The sequence below is a fragment of the Nannobrachium achirus genome (genome assembly GCF_963921795.1).
Source record: "Nannobrachium achirus genome assembly, chromosome: 12".
Classification (NCBI taxonomy): domain Eukaryota; kingdom Metazoa; phylum Chordata; class Actinopteri; order Myctophiformes; family Myctophidae; genus Nannobrachium; species Nannobrachium achirus.
In genome coordinates, this window is record NC_137832.1 from 12,329,066 (window position 1) to 12,353,437 (window position 24,372).

At 39.2% G+C, this 24,372-nt stretch overlaps 1 protein-coding gene across 1 annotated transcript in view; it reads left to right on the forward strand.

Moving 5' to 3' along the window:
• Positions 1 to 5,896: 5,896 nt before the first annotated feature.
• Positions 5,897 to 24,372, forward strand: part of LOC308295398 (uncharacterized protein) — a gene marked incomplete at its 3' end in the record, with an annotated part of 218,864 nt that continues 200,388 nt past the window's right edge. The window contains exon 1 of the mRNA XM_080738453.1: positions 5,897 to 5,964. Within this exon, the coding sequence (XP_080594579.1) occupies positions 5,933 to 5,964 (32 nt within the window). The 5' untranslated portion in view covers positions 5,897 to 5,932. The remainder of the gene's footprint in view (positions 5,965 to 24,372) is intronic.

Genomic DNA, 24,372 nt, shown 5'->3' on the forward strand with positions numbered 1-24,372 from the left:
TGTTCTCTCATTTTTCTTTTCTTTACATATCTACTGCATAGTACTGTGTTCTATTCGTCTGTCATTCAATGTTATATGAGATACTTAAATGGTTTCCTGTGGAAATAAGCTTAGTCTTTTCATGGATCTCCTTTTAGTAGACCTTGTACCAGTGAACTGTACCGTCATGAAACTGTACCTTTTCCAATGCAAACTTCTAATAAAGTCTTCATCAATCAATCAATCAATGGATGCACTGTGTTTTATCCTATTTTAATTGTATTTATTATTTCAGTTTACATATAAATCAACCTCCAGTGCTGTGTGGAATTCACCCTTTGTTAGCCTCCTGGTTGGTCCCTGACTGACCAACCAGCAGGCTCTATCTGCCTTGTCCCACCCTGGTTCCGCCTTTTTTATGTTGAATTAGCTAAAACATAATTTTTGGAGAAATAAAAACATTTAAAAACATGCTGATTCACTATGCTGCCACTGAGCAGCTCCAATTGACTGAAACAAAGTTTGAAATTAGAATTGAGCACACAGAATAAAAATATGAAGCAACTGAATTAACATGGCAGTGGATGGAATGTCCCACTGAATGTCCCTCCATGTCAAAGCAACCAATGGGTGTGGAGAGGGGCAGGACAATGGGCGGGACTTGACAAAGGGTGAATTGACCGGTGTCCTGTGAGATCTGGATAAAGGCCTACCGGTAAAACAGTATACATTCAATGTGTTGCCTCTTCTGTATTTGAATGCATGTTTAGTTTGTAACAACAATGTCTTCTTTTACACAGTAGCTGTTGGTGCTGATGGTTCCCTCCCTGCCTTTGTCCTTGCATTATGTATGCATTCACTGCAACATGAAGTAAGTTTTAAGCTGTTTGTTCTTTGTATGATTTGAATACAGTGTTTGCATTTTATTGAGATACTAGGGCTGGCAACTAATGTGTTTTCTGTTTCCTTGATTGATTGATTGATTGAAGACTTTATTAGAAGTTTGCATAGGAAAAGGTACAGTTTCATGACAGTACAGTTCACTGGTACACGGTCTACTAAAAGGAGATCCTAGAAAAGACTAAGCTTCCATAGGAAACCATTGAAGTATCTCATATAACATTGAAAGTCAGACGGATAGGAACACAGTACTATGCAGTAGATATAGTCAGGAAAAAAGGGAAAACATTTTCAAAAACAATTAAAGAAAAAGAAAAACCTACAGTAGGTAAATACAAAGAAGGGGGAGGGTAGGGCTTTGTTTTTACCAGTTGTGAACGGCTGCTGCCTGTAAGTGGTTTTTCAGGGCGATTTTAAAGAGGCCAGTCCAGCCACTGTCTTCCCCACTGTTATTTTACCATTTTGATTAGTTTGGTTTATTAGTTGTTTATTTGAGGTACAGTAGTTTGGCATGATTCTAGGTTGTATCTACAGTGAAATGTTTTAATTGGTTTTCTCTCCTTCTGTTACAGTGTAGCCTTTGTTCAAGGCGGGTCCGCCCTGTTGCACATGGCTCGTCCTCTCTCCTGGGACTGCACTGTGGGACCTTTGGGTTTTATTGGTGTGTATGTTTAATCCATGGCACTGCATGGTTTTGTATAACCTCGCCCTTCTGAGGGAAAGCCTGGTGATCGCTAACAACGGGCGGTTTGATCCGGTCTAGGCGGAAACCACAAGCCGAAGAAGCGGCGCCGCTTTGATTTGGTTCCCTCGTTTGTTTCCCCAATCCCTATTCAAATGCTCCAGTAGCCTAGTGTAGTCTTGCCAGTCGCTAACAGTTGGACTAAAAGATGCATATCCCAAACGAATTTTTCAAAAGTAAAACTATGCCGCATCAAGTTTATTAGGTAGGCCCTAAAAGTATGTCCTTGAGCGCAAGGGAATTATTTTGGGTTAAAACTGAATCCGGTTTGATAGTTCCGGCAAATTGTAGTCCTTTGAGTACTACAACATGATGTAAAGTGGTTTCCTCTCCCGACCGGATCAAACCTCGAAAAGTGAAGTGATCCCAGACTAGTTTTGTATTGAATCTTTTATTATTGGTGCCAGGCCTGTCCCCTCTTCTTTCCCTAGCATAGTGGTGTTACGTGTGTCAGTAGAAAGGTTGTGGAAATGGTGTGTGTGTGTGTGTGTGTGTGCTAGTGAGTGGGTCTGAGTGATTTCCAGGTGCTGCCGATCTGCTGATTACTGGGTGCCAATCCTCAGCCCTTCCTGTGATTGGTTGGGCTTGCCTACTTAAAGAATCCAAACACCTGAAGACTTTGGCAGTACTTGTTGTAGTGCTGTCCCCTGCTCGCCTGCCACTCCTTAGTTCTGCTTATATTCTTTATCATGTTCAGCTCAACCTTCATTAAGCTTGCTGGTGCACTGTGCAAGTATTTCTGAAGGCCGTTAATGGTTCAGATATAGTTGGTGGTTTGAAATGGTGTGTGTGTGTGTGTGTGTGCTAGTGAGTGGGTCTGAGTGATTTCCAGGTGCTGCCGATCTGCTGATTACTGGGTGCCAATCCTCAGCCCTTCCTGTGATTGGTTGGGCTTGCCTACTTAAAGAAGCCAAACACCTGAAGACTTTGGCAGTACTTGTTGTAGTGCTGTCCCCTGCTCGCCTGCCACTCCTTAGTTCTGCTTATATTCTTTATCATGTTCAGCTCAACCTTCATTAAGCTTGCTGGTGCACTGTGCAAGTATTTCTGAAGGCCGTTAATGGTTCAGATATAGTTGGTGGTTTGGGTCCACCTTTTGAATGTTTTGAACCTGCTATGTTAAAAGTCCTCAGAGCAGCTCTTGGCTGGCTTTGTGGTTGCTAATGCTAAAGCAGTTTGAGAAACTAGTATTGTGGCGCCTGCTTTTTGTAACAGCCAATTTTTGTATTCAGGGTAAGAGTAGAGTACTAAGTCTAGATTAGCTTTCCCCTCATGTCATGTTTATTTTATGTTAGCATAGTTTGTGTATAAAATGTAAGTATAGGTTTAGGTTGTTTTATTCATTTCTTTGGTTTGCGCCAGGTGCTATTTACTAATGTTTAAAACTCTTTTAAAACCCCATGTCTAAAAATAACTGTCCTATCATGAAAATTAACAAGGAATATAGAAAACAAGTGGTCAATAAAAACAGACTTCACTTTCCAACCTGCATGTGACAATCCTTTATTCCCCTAGCTTTTAGGATTGTAACAAGTGGTATAAATGTCCCGCCTCCCCGCGGCGTCTTTTGGCTAGATGGTAGTGTCAGCCTGTCTCTGATAGATCAGAGGCAGGAACGTAGCCAACCACACCGCGGGGAGGCGGGACATGGAAGCGAGATACAGTTTGGAAAAAAGAAACTAAATTTTCACAGTTAAATTAATGATACTTAACGGCATCTCCGATTTGCGGCGCTTCGCACACGTTTCCGCGCTCTCCTAGTGCAGTTCTGGGTATTTTTAAAGAATCTCAACAACATCTGAGCGACGCTGTATTCGTCCGAGACCAGACAGTGGTAGCGTTGCGTATCAGAGAGAGTGAATTAAGGAGCAAGGGCCTCCATAATCACCGACGTCAAAATATAAAAAGAGGTGATTTTGGGGTCCTGAGAGGGGCTAAGTGGTATAACGCATAGTGGTATAGCATAGTGGTATAGCATAGTGGTATAACGCATAGTGGTATAAAGCATAGTGGTATAAAGCATTAAGCATAGTGGTATAAAGCATAGTGGTATAAAGCATAGTGGTATAAAGCATAGTGGTATAAAGCATAGTGGTATAAAGCATAGTGGTATAAAACATAGTGGTATAAAGCATAGTGGTATAAAGCATAGTGGTATAAAGCATTGTGGTATAAAGCATTGTGGTATAAAGCATTGTGGTATAAAGCATAGTGTGCACAGGCCGACCCACCCTTCCCTAGTAGAGGAGAGTTCTCCGCCAACGTGTCACTTTATTAATTACATCTTGCCTCACTTGATACCCTGATACTTTTACTATTAAGATATGTTATAGCAAAGTAATGTATAAAGTAATGTGTTTGCTAGTTAATTTGTAATAAAGATTCTATACTATTTTTCATCACAAAGTGCCTGTTATTCAATTGGGAAGTTATATCCCCCTACACAGTGTTGCATATTTGAAGGTCTAAACTTTAAGGGTTTTCCTCCTGTCCCCTCTATAAATGGGAGGTGGCGTTGTTGTCAGGCTTATTACGCCGTTACTACATTAACATTACACTGAGATGATAACATTATGGGCACATAATAAAATGCCTTACCAGGGTGAGCAGAGTGAAGAGCACCTAAATGCAGAAACCTGTCTACTGCACATACATGACTGTGCAACATCATTAGTGACACTCAAATCAGTATCCTTCAAATTACAGAAAGCATTAAAAACATCTGTGGCACTGGAGCACACTCTACTCAAAAAAAAAAAAAAGAAAAAGGTTTCCCACTTGTCAACTTCCTGCTTTTAAAAGCAGGCCCGATCATGATTGGTTGATCTCCACATGTACCCCTGCAGTCAATGACACAATAAAACCACAATCAATTGGTGTCCAAGACATGTGTAACCTACCTGGTTACACATGCTTCAGAGGTTTTCACCTGCTTCAAGTCCTCTGTGTCCTTTCAGGCGGCAGCCAGACGAAAACTAATTTGGGTGATTCTGCAATCTGCACTAGTTCTTTGGGTGCCTGAAGACGCACATCTTTGAAAGCGGCTCCCAGAGTGAATCGATCTGAAGACGGCGCCGCCGCGTCTCCGTAGCCTATGTACAGCCGAAAACGCATAATGTTGCACTACAACCTCTCCCTAACCCACATGTGCCGGTTTCTTTGTATGACACTCATTTACTACGACACTATGGCACATTAGGAGTCTCTTTGTATAGTGGTTCTCAAACCTTTTATTTTCAGGAACCAACATATAACTCAGTTGGCTCCATATGTTCAATAACATGACTGTCTGAGACTGTCAGTGTCATTTCAAAAGTCTGAGTCGACCAATAACCTTCAAGTGGTGCTTGTTTCATCCATTCATTCTGGTTGATGTTGCTAACAGTGTCCACTAGATGTCACTAGATGCCAATTTATGAACTCAAAGTGCTGCTATATGCCTTGCAGTGAACTTACATGAACTAAGTTTTACGGCTTTTTGGGTGGTTGTTTGATTTAATAGTTTGCTATGTTGCCACAGTATATAGACTAATGCTGCATTCACACTGAGAGAAGCCAAGCTAATGGTTTGCTTGGTAATTCAATGTATTCTCTATGCAAACCAGCTTTAAAAATGTCCAAGCTTTTTTTCCAGCTTGGAAATTTTAAAAGCTGGTTTGCATAGAGAATACATTGAATTACCAAGCAAACCATTAGCTTGGCTTTTCTGTATGTGAATGAGGCATAACTATTTAAAATTCCTCCAATCCGAGTCAGTCTCTTCCTGCATAACTACTTAGTTTGGCCCAGGTTGTCTACACATAATTTGTTTCCATGGAGTAAAAGTATAAAAGTATACATAAACCATGTAAATGTGTTAGGCCTACTTGTGAATAAAATAGACCAGGCAAAATGTAAACATGTTTTACACTCAGTTCATTTAAAACTGAACAAATAGTTTATATTTAAAGTAAATATTCTGTCAAACCACAAATACATTTACATTCAGGTCAAGTAAATAACAGTCTAATATCAGCATGGCTTTTAAGCACCTGCTTTACAGGATAAATCCAATGTATAATTTTAAAACCAATGTTCTCTGGTTTTGTTGGTAACACATTTTGTCTTATACAAATTCCACACTGACTTCCATCTACAGTATCGTGTTAGCAGGCAGTGACATCAGAGTGAGTCAGAGCAGTAACAGGGAGGAGCCTTGCAGATTAGACCAGAAGCATGTGAAACAATCATTTACACTCGACAGGCTGAACGATAAAGGTATATGGGACAAAAAAAAAGTTGTTGCCCAAACCTTTGTCAAACGATAATATAATGCCGTGGTTTGGAAAAACACCGGAGAAGGGGTGAGTGGAAATCATTATTGTTTTGCAAGTAGACTTTTTGTTCTTCTAGGAAACTGCATCAATTTTGATTGACTGACTGACTGACTGACTGACTGACTGACTGACTGACTGATTGATTTAATTCTTTGAAAACAGTTTGCAAAAACAACAGTGGTGCAATTATACAATAATGCTAAAAGGATAACACAAAAAGCCCTGTGTGCTTGTTTCCATTATGGTCATGAAGAATCACTTGCCTTTGAAATGCTGCTAAATTACATTATCATAACATAACTAGAAAAATATTGTTCCTTCGAAACAATTGTGGGCTCGCTTCAAGCCGGAAAACAATGGCTATAAAAGCACAAAATGTCAAGATCGCAGGCAGTGCTCTCTTTGACGTTACTGACGTCAAAGATTGGTCCATTTTGTTCCAAAAATGTGTTGTGCAAAAGTTGACCCGCTGGTGGCGCTATAACAGGCCAATGTGAGAAGGTTGGTATCTGTTCCTTGACCTATTGGGAATGTGCTTGCAAGATTTCACGCACATCCCAGGCTGTGTTCATGATTTGAGGTGTTTTTGGCTTTGGACACTTTATCGCTGCTTGCAGCTATATTTATTATTATTATTTTATAATTTTTTTGTGTGCACTTCATAGGCATGTTAGATAAAGGTCCTTAGATTGCGTGTAGAATGTTTCATGCAAATTGCAAAAAAAATCCTAGAATAAAAACGGGTTTAAGCATTTTACAAACTGCTCAAATTTATATAGCGCCCCCCTTTGGCCATTTGGGGTAAGATTGGTTTCAGTGATATTTGAACTAACCCTCTACACTATTTTGTCATGAAAATGTGACTTTGCTTGTATGTTTTAGAGGCAGAAGAATAATTTGCATAAAAATGCAATATTGTTTGAATTATTTAAAAAAGCATGTTTCAATGTTAAAGAAATCCGATCTGACAGATCTTTAGATATCGGTCCAAAGTTCACGTAAAAAAAGTTTTGTGCACGTGACGCGAAAATTCCAGAATAAAAGCGGGTTTACGCGTTTTACAAACTGCTCAAAGTGGCGGAAAATCGAAGGGCGGAGCTTACTTAACAACGACACAGATGTCTTCCGCTTGAGTCAAAGCACGCGTGTAACAAGTTGCATGTCTTCAAACGAAACGAGTCATGACTTATGCCCGTTTGAAGTTTGAATTTTCAGACGCTTCGTATAGCGCCCCCCTTTGGCCGATTGGAATAAAATTGGTTTCAGTGATACTTTGACTAACCCTCCACATCTTTGCCAAATGCCATGAACGTGTAACTTTGCATGTATGATTTAGAGGCAGAAGAATAATTTGCATAAAACCGCAATATTGATAGAATTATTAAAAAATTATATTTCACTTTAAAAGAAATCCGCCGAGATTAGTTTGACCGTATTGGTCCAAAGTTCATGTGAAAAAAGTTTCGTGCGCGTAACGCGAAAATCCCAGGAGGAGATAGATTTTTACTGTTTTTCATATAATTCCAAATTGTGGGAGACCTAAAGGTCAGAGGTCAAAAGTCAGAGGGTAAAAGTTGTTCGGCATGAGGAGACGCATACGTGTATACAGGTTTCATGACTGTAACTCAAACACAGCATGAGCTATACCTGTTCAAAGTTCGCACTTTCGAAGGCTTCCTACAGCGCCACCATTTGGCCGATTGCTATAGAAAATAATAGCACACTTCGCCACTGTAAACTGAACACATTGATGTTTTTATTTTCATTTTCTCACTAAGTATGTAGGAGTAGAAAGGAACCGAAGTTTTTTGAAACTTGATATGACTGCCTGCCTGATAGATAAATAAATAATGACAATATCTAAAGTGTGCTCGCCTTATAGGCGAGCCCACAATAATTTACTATGGTGAAACAGTGAATGCTATTAGAGCACTCGAGAGCAGTGTTTTGCTCCTGGACACTTCGACCATAGTCAGGACATGAACCAGTGACTTAATTTATGTTTACCAAACAGCCTCTTTACCACTCCTTATGGTCGTTCCCAAAGCTGACTGTCAATGGATATCTTTCTAGACGGACATGCATGAACTCATTGAGCTGACATCTGTAATGATCTGCTAGGGTAGGCCTATAATGACCATCAGAAAAAAAGAAGAAAAAAATGTTCAACCTTATTTTGATAGCCTACTCATTATTTTAGACCTGTGTCACTTGGTAATGAATAATATAGGTTGTACTTTGATGTCCATGGCTGTGCTATAGCATTTAGTGAAAACAGCCTGCACTCAGGGGAGGTCCATTTATAGCTGGTCCATTTATCCATAAAGTCTTTTTATGCACATTTTGGCTTTTGCACATAAATCTTTGAATGGAAACACCTGAAAATTCAAAAACACTTTTTACGCTTGGAGGAGGCGGACTTAATAATAATAACAAAAAAACGTAATGTGCCAAAGGGCAATGGAAACACTAAGCGAATAGGTTTTGAATTAAAATGCATTGAACTCGCGTGAAGGGGTGCCTGGGGGAAGCAGCCTCAAACTCCCACTGCCCCAGCCCCTGCTTATGTTCAAAGCAGTTCTCCTCAAAACCATTCCTCATTATTCTCTGTCCCGCAGGGACGTGCAGGCCATTGGGAAAGGAGGGACAACTCCCGACCGGCCAGTCCATTTGCCAGTTCCAGGCCATTCCTGGTCATTTAAAAAGAGGGAAAAAAAAGGAAAAAAAAAAATGTAATTACGGTAACCGCCTTCGTTCCATTTTGGGAGCTGTTTTGATTCAGTGCAATGGTAACATGCTTATACAAAGTTATGAGGCAGGTGTTGATGGTCTACATACAACATCATTAGACTCTGTTTATACCACAAAAACGATGAGACCTAAAATCACAATCACCGCTCATCGGTTAGTATTTGCGGCCTCGTGGCGCATGCGGAAGGCAAAATATTTGGCACGTGGCCGATGGCTGTGTGCAATTACAGTAGGGCCTCTATACTCCAACTCCTTTTACCAGGCTGAATCCGGGGCCCAATACGTCCCTGCTGTCCCTCAACGGTGTCGCCTGCACAGAACGCCCGAGAACAGCAGACCTCCAAGTCCAAGCTCACAACAGTATGCATCTGCAACAAGCTGTGGGCTTGTACATATGAGCTGTTCTTGTGCATGCCGTTGCGGGGGTGAAGTAGCCTATACGTATGTGGAGCGTCTCTTCCTCTCTGTCTCTTATCTTATAGATGAAATCTATACCAGCGGTGTCCATGTTATCCCCGCCCGCAACAATAATTATTTAAACATAGGTGCAAACTATGGCAGAAATGACTGGTGAATGAATATCAAATCCAACTTTATGTCTTTCACAAATATTGAAAGACAGCCTGGAGTCTGGACTGCCAGAGAACTTGAAGCCCAATAGCCTGCAAAGTTGTGAATCGTGTATAATATTTTTGTAAAAAACTAAAATGTATAAAAAAAAGTAAAATGCATGTTCAATAATGTGTGTGTCACTTGACTGGAAAAAATTCTGCCACCGACTGCTTATTTCATGAACTATCTCACAAGAATCGTATTTTATCAGTGGATGGAAACAGGCAAAATGCGCTTTTCTTTTTCAGAATTTATGATGATTCACTTCCTAATTTCGAAAAGGCTTTATGGAAATGCAGTTTAGATGTACTGTGTCTCACCCAGACAGAGCAACAGATGATCCATGTGAAAAGGACATTCATTGAGTTCTGACTGTTCTCATGTCGGGCCGAGCATTTTGTATAATTCAGTGTTGCTGGATTTCTGCTTTTAATTTTTCTGTCTTATTTTTAGTGACCAGTTTGATGGCGGTCATTTCATCTCATGTTTTTTTTCTGTTCCTCAGACCAGAACCACCACAGATTAACACACCACAGGATCATGGTAAGAACATAATATGTGTTACACTTTTACTAATTCTATAAAGTTACAAGACATTTAGAAACCGATATTCTAGGTTTCACAATATTACTGCAACTGGTTTGGAGATGAATAGAACAGATTAATTAATATGCAGCTATACGTTGTTTTCTTTTATTTAATACCATACTTCACTTAATTATTGCCTTTAATATTGGTTGTATGTGTATGTGGGTGCCTACAATGTACATTGGGTCACCTTTCCAGTCAATATTTTGATCTCAGCCAGGCAGAGCTGTCCATTCAGCTGTCACTAAATGAGTAGTTCACCAAAAACGTGACTTATTTTCTATCAATTATATGCATCACGCATCAAGTTATTTCTATACCAAAGTAAAGAGCTGCTTCCATAAGTTTAATAAGGAGAGGTCTGCATGGTACAGACGAGAACATATTACTGCACCTGCACTGAATATATTTACCAAAGTGTTCAAAATGCATAATTAACTTAAAGGGATATTTCTCAAAAAGAAAAATACATAAAAATTTGTCAAAATGTCCTTGGGAAAAAAAGGACATAACTTCAAACTTCATTTTAACCATGATAGATTCATTAAAAACACCCATTATTCTTTTTCTGGTGACTCATACTACCCTCCTAATATGTGAGCAGGCCGTGTTTTTCGGTAACTTTTTTCATTTATTTTTAATAATTATTATTTTGTATTACATTTTTTCCATTTTCCCAAATAATCATTAAAAATAAATGAAAAAAGTTATCGAAAAAAAAAAAACACGACTTGCTCACGTATTAGGAGGGTAGTTTGCGTCACCAGGAAAAAAATGGGTGTTTTTAATTAATCTATCATGGTTAGAATGGAGTTTGAAGTTACAATGGGTGTGTATGTGGAGAGAGGCCCCTTCCACTGCTCCCTGTTGAAAGTGGAATATCCCTTTAATTGTGACTTTACAGAAAACCGTTGGTGATTTTAGTAATAATAGTATGTAGGGCCATACAGTACTTGTTATTGCTGAAGGAATCACATTAGGCTGTAGTCATCTATGTCATTCAGGGAAACAAAATATTGTCATTCAATGTAGCACCAATATTTTATGTTAAAATGCAATAACATGTTTTCTTGACTAAAAATGCCAAAAAAGAAATATCAAAGGATAAAGTAAAACAAATGTTTCAATTATTTTCATACTTTTCAGTGTGAGGCAGGATTTATTTAGTTTGTGCACTAAAGAATGTAATAAGCAGTCAATTATGTTAATACAAGCAAGAATTGAGCTTGACTGTTAACCCAGCCTTACAGTTCTCTCTATCTTGATAACAGGACAGAGCTTCAATTTCTTTGTTGTTCTGACTGGAGAGACCTGTGGCGCCCATGAAACATTCATTAGACAACAAATAGGACTGATTAAGAAGGATTCTGTGGACCAAAGTGACTTCATCCTGGCTTTCTGTCCCACCCCCTCACACATTAAAACTGATATTGAGGAGGCAATGAGAAAGATTCCAAGTGAGACATTCTCTTATAACATTTGATAGATTCATTGATGTAGTAATCATCCATCCAGATTAATTAATACATCCATTTTCTCTCTCTTGAAAGGTGGTACTGGAAAACCAGTGATTCTGGTGGTGATGCATCACACAAATGAAGCTGAAATGTGTCCAGATGACAGCACTGAACACGTGACCAGCACCAGAGAAGATGTCATCCTCACTGTCGACACTCTGTTCTGGGAAGGCAAATTCCTGAAGTGCAGCCACAATGAGGAAGCCCTCAGTAAAATCCTGGATGAATCCACTCGTTCTAGGATATTAGAACATAAAACTAAGGTAAGAACACATTTACTCCGGAATTATCCTTTAATGAGATTTCCCATGTTAAATAAAGGATACAAATAAAATGGTGGAGAGGCTAAAATTAGGTAATTTTTTGATTTATTTTATTTTAAAAATAAAACTTAATGACGTTAAGGGGTGGGTCAAAACATGTGATTTAGAAGTCTATGGTACAGATCTTGTATGTAATATAACAAAAACATTGCACAGTCAAAATACAGTGGATTTACCCATAATATCTCCAGATATCTTTTATCTGGCCCAGTGGGAATGGGCCTTTAGGGTTAAATGTTAAAGTTCCAAACTACATTGAAAAACACACTTTCCCCCCAAATGTCATGTCACAACCAAATGTCACAATCACAGCCAAAATTACTTCATAAAAAAATACACAAATTCCTTTAACAAGGCATACAGCTTGGCACTTGGCAGGACAAAGGGGTCTTAAATTCATCCATTGTTATACTGGATAACAATGGAACATCAGTTAAATAACTATATTTTGAATGAATATAGTGATGATGTCACATTGGGAACTACACCAGATCTCTGTCTGATAACATGCTTTTTATTTCAACTTTCCAGCACACCATGAAATCCCCCGGGCAGAGCCGATTCTGGGCCCACGGGGGCCCTAAGCATGATTTTGCTATGGGGCCTTCCTGCGGGCGCGAGCGTAGCGAGCGCCCGCGAAAAAATAATATAATTTGTTATTGTTTTTTAATCAATTTTATAATGGGTTTAATTCTGGGTTTTGTATATAAATAGGCCAAATTGCAGAATCGTCATTCTAAGTTATTAACTCGGTTAAACAGTGACTTACACATACAATACATGCGCCCGCGAAAAAATAATATAATTTGTTATTGTTTTTAATCAATTTTATAATGGGTTTAATTCTGGGTTTTGTATATAAATAGGCCAAATTGCAGAATCGTCATTCTAAGTTATTAACTCGGTTAAACAGTGACTTACACATACAATACATGCGCCCGCGAAAAAATAATATAATTTGTTATTGTTTTTTAATCAATTTTATAATGGGTTTAATTCTGGGTTTTGTATATAAATAGGCCAAATTGCAGAATCGTCATGAAAAAATAATATAATTTGTTATTGTTTTTTAATCAATTTTATAATGGGTTTAATTCTGGGTTTTGTATATAAATAGGCCAAATTGCAGAATCGTCATTCTAAGTTATTAACTCGGTTAAACAGTGACTTACACATACAATACCTGCGCCCGCGAAAAAATAATATAATTTGTTATTGTTTTTTAATCAATTTTATAATGGGTTTAATTCTGGGTTTTGTATATAAATAGGCCAAATTGCAGAATCGTCATTCTAAGTTATTAACTCGGTTAAACAGTGACTTACACATACAATACATGCAGCAAAATTGGACTTGTTGCCTACCACGGCACCGATTGTTCTAGATATAATGAAGAAAATTTAATCTACAATAAAAATATAATATATCCTATAGATATAGTTATATGAATATAATAATATTTAGGGACTTGTCTTTAATATAGGCCACAGGCACAGACAGAGACAATGCATGCTGTGAGCTTGTAGATCGGCTATTTTTTTTTTACACACAGTAAAAGATTTTGCTTAAAATGAAAGGGTTAAATTGGAGTGGTTACCATGGTTACTGAGTGTGTCTAGTGCACGGGCAGTGCTGTAAAGTAACTAAGTAGGCTACACTTACTCAAGTACTGTATTTAAGCACAATTCATTTTCAGGTTCTTTTACTTATACTGGAGTATTTCCACATCTCAGCAGCAAATATTGTACTTTTACTCTGGACTTTTACTTGTAACAGAGTATTTCTGCATTGCAGTATTGATACTTTTACTAAGTAAAACATGTGAATACTTTTTCCATTACTAGTAGTCTACATTGGACACGGGAGAGGGACGCGATACTAGTGAGAGTGAGAACGTGCAGAACCCTGCGGTCATAAACCGATTCTCCGCTTTGAAAACTGCGCTTTTTATGACTTAATTACTTTATGACCAGCCTTACACAGAGGCGGAGAAGCCAGAACAGCAGCAGCAACGTGGCTCCGTCGTACAACACAAGTTACAACTGACAGTGCAATTTGAATGTGTGTTTTTCTGTTTACCTGATCGCTGTTGCTGCAGTTCCGTTTGACGCTTTTTCTTTCTCTCATATCCAGAAAGATAAACGTGCATTGTCAAAGCGAAAGTAAACAAACACTAGACTCTGAAAGGGGGGCGGGGCGGAAACTCCCAAAGATTTCCAGAGTCAAGAAATGTGGTCTCCTTTTTCTTTTTGGCCAATGGGACAATGGCAAAGAGCCGTGACAGCCAATCATTGACAAGGTTAATCAGAGATGTGTCATTCAGGGTAAGATGGCAGTAGCGCTGGTGTCAAAAGACAGTTCTGTGCGTTCTTTTCTGCAGAGAGGAGGGGGTTGGTGTGGGCCTTTTTGGTCGGGGGCCCTACGCAGACTGCGTGGTCTGCCTATATGGGGCGCCGGCGCTGCCCCCGGGAGTCCCTTGACAGGATCAAGTAAGTTTCATTACGAATATAAAGAGAAACCCTTATTCTAATGTCAAACCATTTTGAACATAACAAGGCAATTTATTCACCATTAAAATGTATTTATGGATCATAGCTATAGTCACATCTTGTCCCATAGAAACAATGAGAGAAGTTATTCATATTTCTGGTTTATTTTAGTTTTTAGTTGTGTGCACACACATTTGTTGACCGGAGGCCATACAAAAGGAAAAAAAAAAAAAAAAAAAAAAAAATATATATATATATATATATATATATATATATATAATACACACATGCATTAAGCTTGATTGTTAACCTTACAGTTCTCTCTATCTTGATAACAGGGCAGAGCTTCAGTTTCTGTGTTGTTCTGACTGGAGAGACCTGTGGCGCCCATGAAAGATTCATAAAACAACTTGAACCAATAGGACTGATTAAGAAGGATTCTGTGGACCAAAGTGACTTCATCCTGGCTTTCTGTCCCACCCCCTCACACATTAAAACTGATATTGAGGAGGCAATGAGAAAGATTCCAAGTGAGACATTCTCTTATAACATTTGATAGATTCATTGATGTAGTAATCATCCATCCAGATTAATTAATACATCCATTTCTCTCTCTTGAAAGGTGGTACTGGAAAACCAGTGATTCTGGTGGTGATGCATCATGATGCTGAAGCTCGTCTAGATGACAGCAGTAGACATGTGACCAGAGATGATGTCATCCTCACTGTCAACACTCTGTTCTGGAAAGGTGAATTCCTGGAGTGCAGCTACAATGATGAAGCCTTCAGAGAAATCCTGGATGAATCCACTCGTTCTAGGATATTAGAACATCAAACTAAGGTAAGAAAACGTTTACTTCGGAATTCTCCTTTAATGAGATTTCCCATGTTAAATAAAGGATACAAATAAAACGGGGAAGAGGCTAAAATTGGGTGATTTTCTGATTTAATTAATACAAATAGAACTTAATGACGTTAAGGGGCGGGTCAAAACATGTGATTTAGATGCTACAGATCTTGTACGTAATGTAACAAAAACATTGCACAGTCAAAATACAGTGGATTTGGATGAAATGTAAAAGTTTCAAATTACATTGAAAAACACATTTTCCCCCAAATTTCATGTCAAAACCAAATCTCACAATCACACCTCTCAAAATTACTTCCTAAAAAATACACAAATTCCCTTAACAAGGTCTTAAAGGAGTAGTTCACCCCCAAAATGACTTCCCAAGACAAAAATGTGATAACAATAAATTTACCCCCATTCATTCCGGATGGGGACACGTTTCGAAACCGATCCCCTTCCGGAATCAATGGGGGTAAATTTACTCGAATCAAATTTTTCTCTTAGGAATGTGACAAAAAACAAAAAAATATATTATTGAACTCTAGTCTCCATGGCGTGACTAATCAATAGAAAAAAAGTCATTTTGGGGGTGAACTACAGTATTCCTTTAAATTCATCCATTGTTAAACTGGATAAGAACATCAGTTAAATAACTACTCTGAGTGAATATAGTGATGATTAGTATAGTATAGTGACTACACCATCTCTCTGTCTGATAACATGCTTTTTATTTTAACTTTCCATATCACTATGAAATCCTCCGGGAAGACCTTGACAGGATCAAGTAAGTTTCATTACAAACACAAAGAGAAACCCTTATTCTAATGTCAGATGTCAAACCATTTTGAACACAAGGCAATTTATTCACCATTAAAAATGTATTTGTGAATCATTGCTGGTCACATCTTGTCCCATAGAAACAATGAGAGGAAGTTATTCTGATTTTTGGTTTATTTTAGTTTTTAGTTTTAGTTTTCATACAGCGTTCTCTTCATCTATTATATCTTTTTACTGCAGATGTCTTACACTGAAACAAATACAGAAATCTATGAAAATATCTTTAACTTCATCCTTTGAGATGTGTTTGTCTCTCTGAGTAAACAAAACAAAGTTATTATATATTTTTTATTTAAAACAACATTTTGCTGGCCTGAATAACACATTCAGTACAGCCCACTATTAATGAAGTGTGATTATTTCAGCATATTTTATATGTGCATGCCAATTATTTCCATACCAAAGTAAAGAGATGCTTCCATATGTGTATAAGTCTAATAAGGAGAGGTCTAGATGAGAACATACAGTATTAGTGCAGTAAGTGCACCTGCACTGAATATACATTTATCAAAGTGTTCAAAATGCACAATTAGCTTCATTGTGAATTATCTAAGGGCGAGAAGTCTCTGCGTGCGTGTCTGTGTGCATGTAACCACGTATCTCTCAGATTCGGCACGCGCGTTCCCTGCCGCGTTGCGGAGTGCAGTGCCGGGCCTCGGCCCGACCCGATGCACGGTTTTCCCGAAACGGCGCGAAACGTTCAGAATCTCCGTATGCTGATTGTTGACATCAGGCTGTTCCGGAGGAAATTGGCGCAAGCACTGACTCATTGTGACATCACTTCATAAAAGACTCTGACATCACGTACGCCACATGAGTCAACAAAAAAATGCCATGGTTACATATTGAATGTCATCAGTATAACATAACCGAACAACGGGTATGATGGGTATTGCCTAACAACCAGAGGGGCATCATTTATTGCGACCGTCAGGGAGCAGTTTACTATGAAAACCTCCACCGTCCGTCCGTCCGTCCGTCCGTCCGTCCGTCCGTCCGTCCGTCCGTCCGTCCGTCGGTCACACGTCACACGTCACACCTTTGCCCTGCTCATATCTCCGCATCAGTATGACATCACACCACATGTGTACACAAACCTTTGTGTACGTTGCTGTGGCAACAGTCTGTTGTTGCTGGTTTGTTAGTGTACGTTAGCAACCACCTTAGCAACCATGGTTTTACCCTAGCAACCAACTGTTTACCCTAGCAACCAACTGTTTACCATAGTAACCATGTTTTTTTACCCTAGCAACCAACTGTTTACCATAGCAACCAGATACGCAGAGCAGGGATCTCCATATATGGGCATAAACAGGTGACATCACACTGATGTCAGATACTCAGAGCAGGGATTTCTCCATATTATATGGGCATAAAAGGGATTCTGTTAGGGATCTCCATATATGGGCATAAAAGGGATTCTGTTAGGGATCTCCATATATGTGCATACAAGGGATTCTGTTAGGGATCTCCATATATGGGCATAAAAGGGATTTTGTTAGGGATCTCCATATATGGGCATAAAAGGGATTCTGTTAGGGATCTCCATATATGGGCATAAAAGGGATTCTGTTAGGGATGTCCATATATGGGCATAAAAGGGATTCTGTTAGGGATCTCCATATACGGGCATAAAAGGGATTCTGTTAGGGAGTGTACGTTTATTATCCACTAGGGGGGGCTGGTTGACAGATTGTAACTTAAAAAAAAAAATCCTTGCCCCCCCCCCCAACCTTCAGATTTTTTTTGGTGATCCCCCCAGCGTGACTTGAAGAAAATGCATGGCCCCCCCTCCCCAATAAACGATATATATATATATATATATATATATATATATATATATATATATATATATATATATATATATACACGCACGCACGCACGCACGCACGCACGCACGCACACACACACACACACACACACACACACACACACACACACACACACACACACACACACACACAATATAGCACCCTATTTGACAATTGATTGATTGATTGATTGATTGAGGGTACATAACAGTACAGTTCATTGATACAAGATTAGCCTCTGAAACCCAGGCATTTTATTTTGGCAATAGGATACAAGATCAACTAAAAGGACCACAAGAAAGCTTGTGGGATTAAATGTGGGTCTCTTTGTACTCAACTAATACAGAAAGGGTCCATTTGGTTTCACAACACTCAAAACAAAAGAAAGATTGAGCAACTGTGAACAGATATAAAATCTAAAATCATAGTTTAAAACCAAGCTGTTTCTCCTATAGACCTACCTCCTTCCCTGCCGAAAGCCTTGTTATTGCCTTGAACTAACAATATTTGACAGATATGACTGCTTATACATTTCAGTCTCAGGCCACATTCTCATACATAATTCGGTAGTCAGTGCAACATTCTTGCATATAGGATACGTTTGCTCCACTTTGTCAACCGCAACAAGCCTTGCTTAGTCCACGTCTGTCCACGGGACATGTATATCCAAGCTGACTAATAATGCATCCTCCATCTCCCTGTGAATATTAATTCTTCAAGTTCAACCACAATGTAACCAGGCGGTGACCAAGCAGGGTAGCCTATCCCTATTTACCTGCGATCGGAAACGGGCGATAAAAAAAACCGAGCGGCGGCCAGCAGACTCGCAAAATCGTGCAATAAACCAAACAGCAACTAGGCCTACTTTAGCAAGATAACCTCTCTCTCTCTCTCTCTCTCTCTCTCTCTCTCTCTCTCTCTCTCTATCTCTCTCTCTCTCTCTCTCTCTCTCTCTCTCTCTCTCTCTCTGTGCGCTCCGCATGAAGCGTCTCCATTTGGACATGATTTGTAACAGTCAGAGCGAGCGAGAGATGGAGAGAGAAAGCGAGAGAGCAAAAAAATCCTGCCTACAGGATTACGTTTTGTTCTTCTGGTTTAAGTTCTTCATGGCTCGGTCAATTATGAAGCGATTAAAACAAATAAAACGTCACCTCTTCCTTGGAAAGCCCCACTTCCATGGACTGTATTGTGTCCCACTCCCTATTACATCTAAAGATGTATAACGTTGGCTGATACCAGTGCGCCATGCATAGATATAACTATCATCTACAATTACTTATTGTAGAGAACGTTATACGTATAGGCCAGGGGTGCCCAACCTTTTTTGAACCAAGATCTACTTTAAAATTTGCCACCTAGCTGAGGTCTACCAGCCCAAAATGTACCGTAACACCCATTCAATATACACGTGAAAAACAGAAAATATTAATAGGGATTACTGTACTCATACTGTATAGTTGGAATTGTAATAGAATGGAACGATTGCAACTTCCCACATTGGGCATACAGACAGCATGACCATTTATTGCACACTCTGCATACACACTGACAACACACTCACACAAAACAAGTAAACCTCACGTCAACACTTGCATTCTTGAATGCGCCTCCCCCTTGTTGCCACGGGGACCTGTGAACGCTCAATGCTGGTCCTCTCGGCTCCTCCTCAGTCAGTCAACACAACAGCAGCACGGCACGTACTGTCACACAGCACAGGCAGGCTGGCTGGCTAACTAAAAATGCTTAAACAGTTTGTTTTTTCCAGACGGTCGGAACAGACACATGTACCATACACATCCCGGGACTATATATTCCTTTTGATACGATACAGAAAAAGGCGTTCACTTTCGTTTCAACACAGATGACTGGAGTCGGTGCCTTTACAGCAGCTTAGCTTAGCATAGCTCTGGTCCATAGCGTTAGTGGAGTTCTCCCTCCACTAACGCTATGGACCAGAGCTAAGCTTAGCACTGCTGCTCTGCTGTGGAGAGAGGATGATGATGATTACACACAGACGGCGACTAACTAACTATAGATGTTGGATCGTGGTCGTGATAAACATTAGGCCTATTAGGCTACTGTCGCTATTTTCAGCTGTCGGCTATTTTAGCAGTCTGCTATTTTCACAACGCAGCGCGACGCGTTGTGAGCTTGTAGATCAGCTATTTTCACAAACCACCGCGACGCGTTGTGAGCTTGTTGATCGGCTATTTTCGGTACAGTACAGGCACACTACTACACGTTGAGTTGGGGTCAGTCAAAATCATCCACTCGCTCGGAGTCGTTTCACTGGAACGCCCGATATATGTCCTCCCCCCGAATTAATAAATTATTTATTTGAAATCATCTTGCGGTCCACTGGTAACCAGCCCGCAATCTACCGGTCGACTGCGATCGACTGGTTGGGCACCCCTGGTATAGGCTATATAGGGTATTTTAGCCTAGTGCGCAATGCCACCCTGGCAATGCCGATACGAAATTAATATGGCATTCATATTATTCAAGTTATTATAGGCTACAGCCTACCAAAAGCTGTATGGTTTAAAGTAGGCCTAATTAATATAGAGCCTACGTATAGGATATACTGCAGCACTCGTGTGTAAAGCCCTGTGTTGGTTCTTCTGTTCGCTTCACAATCACTTTTGTAGAATGCAACACAAACTCGAAGCACTGCACTGTCAGCGCCGACTGCCGCCGAGTCGCCGACTGCGCCCAATGAATGCGTTACAGAAGCGGAATATACCAAGTTAATCAGGGGGAACTTGATAAATATAGGGGAGTAAACACGTATGAAAAATAACAAAAGAAAACATTTTTTTAATACAAAATCCAACAAATTAAAGTTGCATGGACCCCCCTCCAGCCAAAATAAAAAAGTCATGGTCCCCCCTGACAATCAAATTATTATTTGAGAACCCCCCCTCGCTATGGACTATACCCACCTTAAGTATTAGACGAACACTCCCTTAGCTGTTAGTGATCTCCATATATGGGCATAAAAGGGATGCTGTTAGGGATCTCCATATATGGGCATAAAAGGGATTATGTTGGGGATCTCCATATATGGGCATAAAAGGGATTGTATCCCAGATGATGCCCTGTTAGGAGATCCACACTAACAGAATCCATATATGGTCCTACCGACAGCTGCTATAAGCCAACCCTGGCGATAAGGTCTGAGTCGAAGAAATGCTTCTTTCCTGGCAAGAATTGCCCCTTTATACTGTAGGGCTCGTTTGTGTATTGTATGACATCACGCCACATCATCGGCTGAGGACTGTGTGATGTCATCATATCTCCATATATGGAGACATAAGTTGCTCATGCCCAAATATGGGCTGGTGAGGTCAGACTTAGTGTGATGCGTAGGTTATCTCCATATATGGAGATTCAACTTCAATGAGTAACCATGGCAAACTGTCAACTGCCCGTATGTCTTGATAATTGGTAAAACAAACTTTTGGCCTATTTGTGGAGATAAGCGACCAACGGTCGCTTATCTCCCGATTAGGGAGTCTTACTGGTACTGTAGATATACAGCAATATTGTATATTAAATTCAATAACATATAATAACATCTTGACTAAGATTGCCAAAAAAAACAAATAACAAAGGTTAAAGTAAAACATGTTTCAGTTATTTTCATACCTTTCAGGATTTAGTTTGTTTATGATTGGCACTAAAGAATGTAATTAACAGTAAATTACTGTATGTTAATACACACATGCATTAAGCTTGATTGTTAACCCAACCATACAGTTCTCTCTATCTTGATAACAGGTCATTTCTTCAGTTTCTTCGTTGTTGTGACTGGAGAGACCCTTGGTGCCCATGGACAATTCATTACACAACTTCAACATAATGGACAGATTAAGAAAGAATCTGTGAACCAAAGTGACCTCATCCTGGCTTTCTGTCCAAGCCCCTCACGAACTGGAACTGATGTCCATGAGGCGATGGGGATGATTCCAAGTGAGACATTCTCTTATAGGAGTTGTAGGATTCATGTACATCATCAATACAGTTTAATTTGTGATACATTCTCTCTGTTGAAAGGTGGTAAACCAGTGATTCTGGTGGTGATGCATCACAGACATGATGTTGAAGCTTATCTAGGTGACAGCAGTAGACATGTGACCAGAAAAGATGTCATCCTCACTGTCGACACTCTGTTCTGGGAAGGTGAATTCCTGAAGTGCAGCCGCAATGAGGAAGCCTTCAGTAAAGTCCTGGATGCTGTTGGTAATTCTTCGGTACAAGTTAACATTTTCACATCATATTTTTATAATCTTTTCTTATTATTGCTTCTACATCATTATTGTTAAATTCTTCTTATTAAGTGTGCCTGCTATGCAATAGCAGAACACTTATTGTAATCCGCCATACTTAAGTCAGTCAGTAAGTAATGTTCTTGCAAATTTCTGCTCGTAATAACTGCCGCACAATTTACGCCACCGCCGCAATATATACATCAAAACGTGCGGCTCGGCCGGGAATGGTGTGCTATTACTTTTCTTTCCGATCCGCGATACGATTGCGATGTAATTCGCAAAAAACGACGCCAAAAAACTCCATTGACTTAGAATGGGGGACTCCGAAAAAAAACGAAACTTTGGCGCCACATAACTCTGCCATACTTTTGCCTAGCAACGTGATTTAAACTTTAAAATGCACACACAACTTTGGTCTTTTTCCGGCCAATAGGGATGAGCTGTAATTGATTAAGCCCCGCCCCCTCTGTAACAGGAAGTGCCTCTATAACTCATGAACCGTTTGTCGTACAGACTCGCGGTTGGTGTCATATTTTTTTTTTCTCAAAATTTTTTTTTTCTCAATTTTTTTTTCTCAAAATTTTTTTTTCTCAAAATTTTTTTTTTCTCAAAAAATTTTTTTTCTCAAAATTTTTTTTCTCAAAATTTTTTTTTTCTCAACATTTTTTTTTTCTCAAATTTTTTTTTCTCAAAATTTTTTTTTCTCAAATTTTTTTTTCTCAAAAAATTTTTTTTCTCAAAATTTTTTTTTCTCAAATTTTTTTTTCTCAATTTTTTTTTTCTCAATTTTTTTTTTCTCAAATTTTTTTTTTCTCAAATTTTTTTTCTCAACATTTTTTTTCTCAATTTTTTTTTTCTCAAATTTTTTTTTATCAAAATTTTTTTTTATCAAAATTTTTTTTTCTCAATTTTTTTTTTCTCAAAATTTTTTTTCTCAAAATTTTTTTTTTCTCAAATTTTTTTTTCTCAATTTTTTTTTCTCAATTTTTTTTTTCTCAAATTTTTTTTCTCAACATTTTTTTTCTCAAACTTTTTTTTCTCAAAATCTTTTTTTTCTCAAACATTTTTTTTTTCTCAAAAATTTCTTTTTCTCAAAATTTTTTTTTCTCAAATTTTTTTTTCCTCAAAAAACTTTTTTTTTCTCACAAAACTGTCGTTAAAGTGCGACCCGTGATAACGGCCAAAAATGCGCCAAAACGCCACTAATTAGTCGAAATGGCTGACTTCCTGACAAGATTAAGAGTCCTTAAACTTAATTGGGGCCTATTTCGCCAAACAGGAAGTGCCCCTCACCAAACAGGAAGTGACCCGTTTTCTCGTGAACCGTTTGTCGTACAGACATGTGGGTGGTGTCATATGAAGAACAATAATGTTAACGTTTATGCAAAAAAATGCTAATGTTAATAACGCTAATGCTAACACCAACCGCTACACAAGGTTGCACAGACTTAGCGAGCTGCAGGCACACTTAAAATTTCTTAGAAATTTTCTTTTCTAGTTGCTTCTTTAACTCATTCCCCGTCTCCCCCGATAGTCCAGAGAAAATCCCAATGTCGTTCCCCGCCAGGCCCGATAGTCCCGAGAATTAGCTTTTATATAATGTAATGTTTAATTACACTCTTCCCCAGCCAGTGACAAAGTTTGAGCCTTCTGTCTCAAAGGGAACCAAAAATATCACACATCAAAGTAAGTGTGTTTGAAAAAAAGACTGTAATAATGTATAAATTGCAATACAAATGTATAAAGCTCCCCATAACGCACAGTGAACTGGCAAAGTGACGCATTTGAGCACACAAGGCTGGCAGCCGAAAAAAAAGAGAAGAAAAAAAGTGTTAGAACAGCTGTGTGTGTGTGTGTGTGTGTGTGTGTGTGTGTGTGTGTGTGTGTGTGTGTGTGTGTGTGTGTGTGTGTGTGTGTGTGTGTGTGCACATCTCTTAGCTGGCTGGTCCACGGACCACTGTCTGTTTCAGTGGTCCCCCTGTCCTGATCAGCACACAGTCCCATAAAGAAGTGCTATCAGAGATCTGCCTCTCTCTCTCTCTCTCTCTCTCTCTCTCTCTCTCTCTCTCAAGACACAAAAAAAATATCGCCAATTCGCCATATAAATGCTTCTAAAACATACCTGAGAATGCTGATGGTTGATTAGAATCCATGGTTTATAATCCATATATCCAGGCTATAATATATCGTTTTGTAATGTTAGTCCAAGCAGGCAATGGGCGCCAGGCGGTCCTTTGCAAAGGGGGGGTCCCTGGTCGCCTTTCTAACGGAACCAATAGGGGGTCCGCGGGCCCAACGCTTCGCTCCGCAGAGCAGTGGGAACACGATAATCAACTCTTACACAATGTTGTAACGTGTAAAATCAATCAATAAAACCGCCCGATTAC